General features: G+C 38.3%; 1 protein-coding gene across 7 annotated transcripts in view; it reads right to left on the bottom strand.

Moving 5' to 3' along the window:
* Positions 1–12,283, bottom strand: part of LOC124155560 (protein FAM184A-like) — a 369,522-nt gene that overhangs the window by 30,072 nt on the left and 327,167 nt on the right. For all 7 annotated transcript variants that reach the window (XM_046529496.1, XM_046529497.1, XM_046529493.1 and 4 more), the window contains 2 exons: positions 4,855–5,006; positions 739–873 (listed from right to left, as the gene is read on the bottom strand). In XM_046529496.1, the coding sequence (XP_046385452.1) occupies positions 739–873; positions 4,855–5,006 (287 nt within the window). The remainder of the gene's footprint in view (positions 1–738; positions 874–4,854; positions 5,007–12,283) is intronic.

Here is a 12,283-nt window from a genome sequence, read left to right as displayed (position 1 = left end):
AAGAATTATTTTCGTCGCAATTCCCTACCACTCTCCCTTCCCTCTACCAAATTAATGATTTCGGGCCCGAACGAACGACCCCATTTTAATCGTTCAGGTTTGTTTGACGTCACGCCGAAGCAAAGAGTGCAAGCACGAATATTACAGAAGAGGATCCTCAGAGGCCTCTGAATGTGTTGTCACCCGCCGCGCATTTAAATGGGTTAACAAAAGTCGCCGCTGACATGTAAAGTGATCCGAGTTTCACGGGGAAATCAGGTATAATTAGGGGTTTTAACCGAAGTTTATATACATGATGATGTGATCTGTCAAACTCATAACTTTTCAATGGTATTTAAATGCTATACAATTACAATCATTCTGCAAAATTTTGTAAAAAAGTGGATCGCATTGCACTCATTACAGCGCCGCGGACATGTTTGAAAGCCAATTAAAATGCGACTGAAGTGGCCCCAATCAGGACCCAAGGGGGGTCCTCTGAGGGTTACTACGCACTGGGGCCGGGAACCAAGTCAGAAACTTATACGCCCGCGTTCTCGGGGAGGGGTTTGGAAAGGAAGGAAAAAGGAAAGAGGCGCCGCCGCGATAGGAGCCCGACGACGCCTCTGGGATAAGGAAGGAAGCAATAAGAAGAAAGAAAGAAAGAAGGAAGCGGAAGACCGAAGTGGCAGTCGACCTTTTATGGAATGGTATAGGGCCTCCTCTATGCAGTTCACTTGAGTGCAAGCGAACACTCACCGGTTTTCTTCTGCAGCTCTTCGGCCAACTCCATGTTCTTGTGCCGGAACCCCGTGACGTCCTCCTCGAGCCTCCGTAGCGTTTGCCGCACACACTCTCCTTCTTTGTTGGAAGACGCCAACTCCGCCTGAAGACCTGTCCATCGCGAACGACGGACATTGAGAGGGAGAGAGAAAGGAAAAGACATCGTAGCGATCCCGCACATGAATTCACGAAATGACCAATTTGGATCATGGTAATACATTAGCTGAATATATAACAAAATGACCCATTTGGGTCATAGTAATACATTTGCTGGATATATCAACTAAATACCATGCTGTAATCGCCCTCAAACATTAGCATTCGTAAGATTTTTCTAATTTAGAAGTTAAATTAAATGAATGATATAAAAATTAAAATGTATCAGTTGATTCTTGAAAAGATTTATGGTTTTCAATATTACTCGACACCTTAGAGCCACTCTTATGTTTAACTCAAGACCAATCGCTTATATCAATGGCAATAGGGGATGAAGTTATGAGGTAAGGCATGGTGATAAAACGACTTAACTATTTCAAAAATATAATTGAAGTAATTTTTCGTTTATTTGACCAATTAGAATGGCTTTCTTGTGGGTTATTTTATAATATATGTATTACATCTGAATTGTCTCGATTCCGTGCTTTGATGACACGGTACAATCAGTGCAGTGACAACCGGCTTGTAATCTTTCCATCGTTATACGTAATTGCTGTGCTTTATATAAGGGACCAGATTCACATTCTTTTTTCGTAATATAAAACTTTCCTGACATTTTCTGGAAAACCTTATATAATTTTTTGTGTAACATTGTGATGAGATTTGTAACTATTCAAGTGTCTAGCTTTGATTGGTTTAAAATCAAATTGAGGGAAAGCTAGAATGAAGTCTTATTCATGCCTTAGATACTAAAAGCATGACTCCAGAGATAAAGAGTCAATGGAAATGTATTATTTAATGGTATAGGATATGGTATAAAATTGAAATCTTTTAATTTGTAATCACTTCACTGACCATTGGACATTATAGTATAACACAGTATACTATAGTTAAATGCAGAGAATTGTAACGGAGGCGTAGCATTTTAAATTTGAATTCATCTCACAAAGTACAGGAATGATTGGCGGTTATTTAAAGCCATTATTTCAACCAATTAAGACATAATAATGACTTTTAAAGATATGTTGAAGCATACACTAGCAGGTATTTCATCTATCAGATAATACTAAGAAAATTATTTTACTAACCATTGTGCATATCTAATACATCACGGTAAAATTGTTGGCCAATTTTACCTCTTCAAGGATTGGAAGCATGTAAAAGAGAATTAGAAAAATATGATTTAAAGGGAGAGTTGCTTACTTCGGGTAACTTGACATGTCAATCATCACCGTTCTCGTTTAAGTTCCGTTCGTCGAATATCAAAAAGCTTATCCATTTATGTTAATTTTCTTTCAAGCGTATTTGAGGGAATCAAACGTGAAGATAAATTGGAATTGAGACTCTAGGAAAATATTTCGGGCAGGAATTTTTGTGGATTATGTTAACATGCTGTGATAAGTTATTCATTACTATTGTTTTTACATATTTTGGCGGAAAGAAGATAAGAGTATTCGTAGTTAGAAACTACGGTTAATGTATACTTACCTGGGTTACGCTCCAATTAAAATGACACTTTTCCTAGAGAAATAGCCAAATTTTATATGATGGTGCAAATTTCAATGCTTCTCCTACGATTTCATCACACAAAAAACCTTTCGAGGCCGTTGATTATGCTTAATAAGTTCCATAAATCCTAAGTAACATTTAATTCATCTTAAAGAAAGGAAAATAAATTTTTACGTTGCAGGAATAAAATTATGGGAAGGTCTTAATTCTTACAAGTCAAGCACTTACTATGTATTTTTATGTCAATCATTACAGACACGGTAGCGAACATTTAATAATATTCTTTCTCCTTAATTTTGATATAGCCATAATTCACTTTTATTTGAAGAATTTCCTACACGTCCACATAACCTAAGGAGGCCGGTTGCTTCTAAAAATATGTAATTAGAGTTTTAAGACACGATTCAAATCTGCCGGAAAAATAATGATAGCAAATATACATCTTGAGTTAGAATTAGGAATCATCAAAAATTGCTCTCCGTAAGCTTTAATTTACATGAAACTTCACATCCTCAATTGTTATATCTATTTAAATAATACCATTTTTTAACACAGAGGTATGATCTATGGATGGATTTTCAATAATCCCCATTAGTTGAATCTTGGATGAACCATCTAACAATGAGCGCAATATTAAAATTCTCGGTTTTTCAATTTTATACGCTGAAATAATTGACGAGCAGCTTTATTCTACACATGGGATATATAATATCGAAAAATCCAAGCATTTAGACAGTAATTAGATAAATTTGATTTTTGGAATAAGCAATTAGGGTATACAGGTGATGAATTTAAAATAAGCTTTCTATAAATGCAGAAATATCAGTAATTAGAGCTTGTCAGGAAATTAACCATGTCGAAATTTAGGGATGAGCTTTTGTGGCTCTGTAGAAATAAAAATGAAATTTGAAGTACTGATAACTCATGTACATATGCATGACTGAGATAATTCAAATTATCCACTGTGATAGCTATTAAAATGCGTGAATGTGGAATGCTACAACATTAGAGCCATAAATAATTGCCATATCGAATTTTACGTGGATTTACGTATTGTATGCCATTGACAGAATTAAAGTACGCGATTATCCATATAAAAAACAATTTAGCGAAGTCGCCATTAGGCTAATGTGTTCGTGTCGTTTTTTGTCAAACGCATAATCCACAAATAGCTTTCCCCACTGATGCTTTTAATAGGATAATGCGCTAAAAGGTGTATTGCGAATTGAAAACGATTAGAATGAGAGGAGACTCGTGTATATCGTTCGAGATTAACATAATTTGAATTGTTATGACTGCTTACTATTTAAGTAGGTAAATGTGAAAACCTACCGAATTACGACCATTAATTATTGCAGTATCGAGTTATACGTTATAGAAGTACATATTATCATATGTTATCTGAAATTAAACCCTAGTGAATGAAGTAATTATCTGATTATCTGAATGAAGTGATTACGTGATTATCTTTTTAAAGCAATAAATGCCCTAATTTGCCATGAAAATCTAATGCGATCCCAAAGAGTTCTGTAAATCGCTTAATCCACCAAAACAAGACATTCATCGTGCATGGTTTTAGTTGCACAATGGGCTAAAAGCAGAGGGAATTATCGATTTGATATAATTGTGAGGCTCCATTTTAACGTTGTAAAAACCGAAGAGTAAATATTGCTTAACTACCAAATTAAAACATGCCATTCTAATTAAGGATTAGCTAGTCTCATATATAGAGGATATGAGAGGTAAAATATTGATTTTTCCATCGGATTCAACATAAATTCCCAAAAAATAAAATAATTTTCCACTTTTTACGGGCTTATCCATCCCAATATTGTCTAAAGTATAAAATATTTCAGATTTGCCCTATTGCTCTCATCGTATTTACTTCGCGTGAAATGTGACCATTGCATATTATTATTGGGATTTATTTATAGGGACGTATTTATGATTGTAACATTTTTAATATTTGTCCATGAAAAAGTTTGATATTTAGAAATTTATTCGATTTCAGTTGAAATTTTGGTGTAAGTACCTATGGATACGCTGTATAAATGGTTTAACTAATTCGTTGGGATCACTTCTGATACAAAATTTTAATTTTAATTTACTGTAAAAGTAAAACACTCGTTCAATGTTTTTGCAAAATGATGTCACTCCCCTGATGGATGGGAACACCGAACTTTTGAGAACAATTTTTAACTAACGTGAATGCAAAAGTCTTGAGAAACAGTCACAATGGTTATATATGAAGCATTACTAAAATTAATTTTCTCTTCGATTGCTTTGGTCACATTTGGAGCCTAACGGTTATAATCTAAGCATTGCATAGTTTAGTTAGTTAATCGACAAATGCATGGAGTGGTGAGTGGTTGTGGTGATATGGTTATTGGATAGAAATTCTGTCCGCCGTTCATCGTGGTCACTCACGATCCATTCCGGACGACTTGGCCACCAGCTCCCGCTTCAGTTCCTCGATCTCCAACCTGAGCGCGTTTGCCTCCGACTCTCTCGCCGCTAGCTGACCGCTCAGTTCGGACAGCTTCTCCTGGTAGCGGGCCTCCTGACTCACGAGGTTCCGCCTGCAAAGCACAAATCGAAAAAAGTTATGAATTTCACAGTATGGAAGAAACATAAATACGTCGAATATACGCAACTTGGATTATTTGGAACTTAAATAGAACAAGTGAATTCTCAGAATCATAAGTAAAAATTCGAATTATGCCAGAACAATTCATTATTACAGATACTTTAATGCGGATGAATTATTTTCGGGTTTCTCGGTGTAAATTGTGTAAGTGGCCAACGTTTCTTTAACTTGACCGTAGACCTCGTCAGTGCTAACAATGTCGCCTCTGTTGCGTGTCAACATATGACCGTTTATGGGGTGGATTTTGAATATTTCGGACTGTGATTTATTTTCTAGAATTTACCGGAAGCCAGGTGTCTCAGATCCTTTGTCCGTTATGTCTATTAATTGCTTTCCGCTTCTTTATTTCCCATAGGTTCTCTAAAATTCTTGCTTTTTAACGTTGAAGTTAGATTGATTGGTATTGACTAATTTAGGCTAGTTAAAATGGATGACCTCATTTAATATAATTTTTGGCAGTGCAAGTTTTCTTTTTGCAATCCAACAAATCACTAAATCACAAATACCTTCAGTAACATTCTCTTTAAAATGAACTCTCCTCCATATTGCAGTTTGCGTCTTATTCGCGCTTGGAAGTTCAGTGGCCAGAAATCCTCCACCCATTCCCACTTCTTATTTCCTTCTTACACTATGAAGAAACCCCGTTATTATCTATCTTCTTTGCTCTATCCACGAATCTAGTTCTCTTCCTCCTCCTTCCTCGCTTACCCAACATAATTCTCCCCGTCACTGATTAAAGCATTCCCTCTGCCCGTAGTATACACGCATCATCCACGCTCTCTGTCTTTCCTTTATCTCTTCCAGCAGTTTCCTCCCTTCACCCACCTGTCTAGCACTTCCTATTTCCTTTTCCTCTCCGCCCATTATCCTATCTTCTCCAGTATCCTCAATTCGCTTTCAGACTACTCTCGTTACCCTTCGCCAGCATCCATGTCTCCTCCTCGTAAAGCACTTCGCTAGATGGAGTTAATGAATTGGAGCTGCAATGAAGTGGTAGATATTGATTTACTTTCATGCTAGCTTATCATAAACTGTCGATTTCTTAATTCTAGATCAGCCCTAAATTATTATTAGCCCTAAGTATTATTTATGTATTAGCATCTCTTCAGTTGTTGGGATTGAATGCGCGCAAGTAATAACAGCATTATTAGCATTATCGCAAAGTGGGGGGTAGAATTTTTATTTATTTTTGAAGTGTTACTCTAGCGAATCCAGTGGGGAAATTCAAGTTACTATGGATTCGAAGAAGGTTACACCACGTGATATGGGCAAGTTTCTCTACCTATGTATTTTCCAGCGGGATAAATGCAGGAGTAATTTTTTTCCTATTATGATTCAAGAACTATGGACTATATTAGGCTTCAATGAGAATTAGCTGGCACTTGATCCTGAACAGAGGATGCCGACAGCTATGGCTATTAAAAACATTTAGCCCGCTCTCTTGCTATCAGTATCCCGTTCAACATTATTTTTTCCCACCTCACCTAAAAAAAAATAGGAATCCTGCTTCTTCCCTACAATGTTGACATCACTAAAGAGAAATCCTTAAACCTTGTGAGTTTAGAGGGAAAGCGAGCGAAAAAGAAAAGATCAGCTTGGGAAACGCATGCTATTTTATCAAAATTTCCTAAAATAAATTAAAGATTTTGTAAAAGTATATCAGCGAAGGTTTGACGTTTATCTCTAAATGTATTATGTCACAAAGAAATGTTGCCTCTCTTGATTGAAGCTTTCGCGGCTCATGAAGATTAAAAATAACTCACATCTTGGGATTGGTTTGCTGCCTTTTTATATATTTCAGGTGGGAGGGGTGGGCGGAGGGTGTGAGGAATTAGGACTGGATTATTATCTTCCCCTTCCAGTCTCCACTCCCCACACCCTCCGCCCACCCCTCCCACCTGAAATATATAAAAAGGCAGCAAAAACCAATCCCAAGATTATTCCCTTGAAAAAGTGACCAGCAGTCGGTCGCGAAACGCCGGGGCAATCTCCAGTACGACACGCGGCATACACCCGTATGTGAGTTATTTTTAATGTTGCCTCGTTTAATATTAATTTTTGTTGTTTAATTTATCTGTATGTAAATGTAACGCAATTCGCTCTCAAAAATGAGCTCCAGAAACATTCCCTTTAAAATGAACTATTCTCCACATTGCAGTTTGCTTCTTATTCTCGCTTGGAATATCAGTGGCCAGAGAATTGAGAGACTGACCCAGAATCTCCATCCGGATAAAGCTCTCCCCTCCCCACAAGTCCAGATTACACTTCATAAGCCGATGAACTTCTCCGGCACGTGCCGGTCTTTCGGAGACTCGGTCAGGGGCTGGAAATGTTCAAGGGATAGTCTCTAGTGTCTCGTGCGTAAATTTCGCATCCTCTTGATCTTTTTTTGCGAGAGGTAGAATCTACAAGCGGGATGAAGACTGCCCTCAGAAATAATAAGTTGACTACAAATAGCAGCATTGAACTCATTCCGTGACTCGGCTAAAAAATAGAAAACTTCGGTGAAAGATTCACGAACGGAAATTAAAATGACTGCGATACGGCAAGCTATACGTATGCGCACGATCAAAGGCAAAGAAGGAAAATTACTCTGAGTGAAAATGCTGAGAATCGAGTTTTCTTAACAATCGCAAACTAACAGCTTGTTGTGATTCTGTTCTCCAACTGTGGCATTTGAGTATTTGATGCCTCCACTGGAATTGGTGTGTAACACTATTTGTACTTTGTACTGCGCAAGGAGTTGCAAAAGCATAATTAGATGAAAATCTTTGCAATGAAAAAGTGATCAAGTTTAAATTGAATTGTGGTACGGGAAATTAACATTTTTTTGGAATTATGTGAGCTCACGTTTAGATTATGGCTGACCATAAAAAACTGAGGAAAACGAGGTACTTTTAACCTCTCTTTATTAGTTACAAGCTTGATGCTACACATCATATAGAACAAGGAGTTTAATCGCAGAGTCTGGGTTTAAAGAAAAACAAGATCTAGAGTGTCAGACATATAAAGCGCCTGGTCCAACAAAAATATCGCCATTAGTTAAAATCCCATCTTCTGTAGAGAAATGGCAATGACATGGGAAATAGGAAAGACAAAAGCTACATCGGACGAAAGGCAACGTTTGCGAAATATATCGTTATGGATGAATAAAGTGAAAAAAAGAGCGCGGTAACAGTTCTAGCCAATTATAAAAGATAATCCGAAAAGGCAGAATAAGTTTTTTTTTTCGACGGAAATGTTTTACCAAATAAGGGAATTTTCCGAAGTGGGGTGGGCGAATGTATTTTGCGGGAAATATAAAGGCCGCAAGAGGAGATTAATGGTGGGGGCGAAGAGAGGGGTTGGGGCGCGGACAAGGCTCTGGCCCAAAAGACCAGGCGGGACTAAGTGGGGCGATTTAGCTTTTGTCCTCTGCTCCGGCCGCGCCCGGCCCCAGGCGCGGGATATTTATGGACGCGTATTTGCTCGAATTTCTGATGACGCCACCGCAGTACTTGGATTGTATAAGAGGGAAGGAGGCGGGGGTGGAGCGATATTAGTGGGATGGGGAAGTATATAGAGAGAGTCAAAGGCTGTAAGAGGAAGAGATCAGCGGCCACACGCTTTATACGAATTCAAACCCTTTTTATTTTTCACGCCGCCAAACTGGCCACCTCTCAAATTTCGTAATTGCCACCACAAATCCGCAGCCGTGACCCGAGGCATTTTTTTTAATGGCCGACGAATGAGGGGTAGTAAAAATTTTCATTTTCGTATTTGCGATTCGTTTCTACATCAAGCTTCCGGTCTTGCGGCTCTGCCAACTTGCGGCGTCATTTATTGTTATTTTAAAAAAATTCCATTGAAGAAAAAACTGGTGGATAAATTTACGCTGCAGTCGAGCATTATAAAAGAAAACGACTATTGGAGCGGGCAGAGTTTGCTTAGGAGAAAATAACTTGGAATTTAATAGCTTTGGCTTTCAATTTGTGTGACTATTCACATAAACTCAGGTAACAATCGTGTAATATTTGTTTTAAACAAATTTTTAGTTAAATTTGCATTAAGCGTCTATGTATTTTCACCACATTTTTCGCCAGTTTCTTTGAAAAAATTAACTTGCACTGCTCAATCATCAAATACTAGTCAAAATTATCATCGGAAAAAGGAATGATTGCAAAGGATTTATTTTATATATGAACATTCCGAGACTCTTCGAAGTTCTCCCGTGTCTTTAAATCTACGCATACTAGATGAAAAATTAAGTTAAATTTGGGAAACGAGATCGAAAATCCTTATTTAGTCGATTTGAAAATTCGATCTTTGGCGTTCACTGAAATATTTTCCTGTGAGCGTACTCCACCGAGACCCACAAAATGTATGTCCATGAAACGGGTGAACGACTGTTTCTAAGGATAGCCTTCTGATAATGTTTATTCATTACTAATTGGTTGGTAGAGAGAGAGTAGGAGAAACGACGAAGTGTTGGACATGGTGGGTGGTGAGACGCAAATTTTAGACGAGATACGGAGGAGACAGGAGGGTAAGATGGAGTGAGTTTTAGCGGGGAGGGGATGTTGAAAATGGTGTTAGAGGGTAGAATGTTGGGTAAACGAGGGAGGGAATAGAAAAGTATAGGGTTTTAGATAGATTGAAATGGAGTAGGCCTTACCAGGGGCACAGCTAGGAATTAAGGCTAGAGGGGGTTTTAGGCGCAACCGGCGCAACTAATACTTACGGGTGTGGGGGTATTGCATACCCACCAGGGTAAGCAGGAGTTGTGGGGGCCCTCCTCCAGAAAAATTTGAAGAATAATGGTTCAAAATGGCGAGTTTTACGGCTTTCTGAGGTATATTTGATAAATCCTAACACTATTCTACAAGTAATACTGATCCAAATAAGTAAAATGGATTAAACTTAAATATTTCTCTGAGCTCTGGGGGGGGTTTTATCCCCCAAAAACCCCCCCCCTCGCTGCGCCACTGGACCTTTCAGTGAATTGAAGAAGGCAGTGCTGAAAGGAAAGGGAGGCTCCCAAATCACTTCTTTAGTGTTCCTTGGAAACCTACCTTGATCGGTAAATTACTATAATAACTAATTGGTGAATAATATCATCGTATTACGAACTAAGAATGTACGGGGAAGATGAATTTAACAGTTTTTATTGTCCTAGTAAACCTCGGACTGGAGCTGCATCCATTTATCAAGATTATTTAAGTAGCATGTAGGTGAAATTTAATATCAATGTTCATGAATTCCATATGAATTAGTTTATTTAAAAAAATTAACATCCTTTTTATCTCACACATTGCGTTTAAAACCTCAAAATTTGAGCTAGTACATATTTGATGGCAATTCTCCGCTGCATAATATTTGTTTAATTTGTAAAACCAACAGCAATATGGCTACGTCATAGTAAATGATAAATTACCATTAAATCCATGGATACATACTTCATCTTTCTTTACTAACTTGAGATGGTATTGCACCTCTGTAACTCGGATAATACAAACAAGACGATGCTCTACCATATCCGTGCGAAACCTTTCTTCCATCACTTTCTTTCGATTTCTAACTTCCTATCCCGGCGATTGTCATCTTCAGGGATCAGTGGTTTCCTTGCTTCATGAGCACTCAAGCGCCTTCTTTGAACGATAGATTAAATGAAAGGGAAAGACAGCGACAAAGATGCTTTGTGTTCTTCGGCTTAGTCAGGCGAGAATGAAAACCATTGTCCTCTCCTTTTGCCATGCGGCGATGTCGACCTTGCAGACATGGAGGATTCTCTTCGGGCTGTACCATCGACAGTGATTCATATTGTGAAGTGGATTTAAGTCATTAATCCTGTGCAGTAATTCCTTATATTTGCTTTGATCAGGATTCGAACCCGAATCTCCCGAACTCGCGCAAGTTGTTCTACCGCTTGAACCATTAAGGAATTTCTTCCTCTGCGCAGTATTTTTTCCTTTTTACGCTTGGCAACATAAACCATCTTGTTGTCTAAAAACAACATTACTCCGCAGAAGAAGATAATTACTTTGTATTTCAAGCTGTAGAAAACCTGGCGAAAATGTTAGAGATTCGAGTTCGAACTCAGTTTATGGAAAATGGCATTTCCTAAGTAGAATATTTTCACTTTATGTGCTCTTGCGGGTGCCTCCGCCAGTATATAATACCGGAGACAAAGTACCAAGAAGGGATTCACATGAAAAAATTATCACATTTTATCTTAATACCAATATTGAAAATATATCCAGTAATGACATTACACAAATATTTGCAACAATAGAACCCACTCATAAAATATCATAAGAATGGATATTCCTTTGCTTGTAATAAGCGTCCTTTTTGAACGTTACGTCAGTAATTTCATCATTGTTATAGCTCCACGCGACGAAAAAAATACGGCATAACAATGCTCCATCAGTACACTTCGCTTTACACGGGTTCCAATTTTGGGATGCATTAACTCCGGCATTTTTACGATATTCAGAGGGTTTATTTTGGGAATGTGCTTTTTGTAAGGGTCCTTCAATCGGTTACATCCTCACTGATGGGACCTTGATCATCCAGGTCGTGTGACATTCCATTCTTTCGCTTCGGAACGATAGATGAAATGGAGGGGAAGGATCGCGAATAAGAGCCTATGGGTTTCCCAGCTCGGTCATGCGAGAAAGAAAGCTTTTGTCCGCACATTTCGGCGTAGGGCGATGTCCACTGAGCCGACGGGACTCCTTGCGATAGGAGCGCACCAACGTGAACGGAGCTATCGAGGAAGGATTTGGGGAGCACTTAAATCATCTGGCCAGTGCTTGAACGAACCTTGGTCACAGGATTACCCCGGTCCTATGACGTCTTACTGTTATTTAAATTTACTAAAAGCCTCCGTACCTGACCGGATTACACTCAATATTTGAGTGTTTGTGGCGGGGTTAACTTTGCTTCAACCCAGGTCATAGCCAGGACAATTGAGGGAAAGGGTAATGGGGTACACTGGGAAGGTTAAGATTTTCTAGGAAGGGGGACACCAAGGGCCATATATTCCAAACATTTTGGGGATTTGATCCCCAATTGAAAAATTGAAAAGTTCAAAATTTCAAAATTGCAATTCGCTAAGGACTGCGTTAGTTTTTGTATTAAAACATTACGATTTCACACGATGCACCAAGCCAGTACGGAAGAGGTTAAACTGAATAATAATATTAAACAGCCATTATGTGAAAGATA

Source organism: Ischnura elegans, chromosome 3 (genome assembly GCF_921293095.1).
Source record: "Ischnura elegans chromosome 3, ioIscEleg1.1, whole genome shotgun sequence".
Lineage (NCBI taxonomy): Eukaryota > Metazoa > Arthropoda > Insecta > Odonata > Coenagrionidae > Ischnura > Ischnura elegans.
This window is presented reverse-complemented; position numbering and strand designations above follow the sequence as displayed.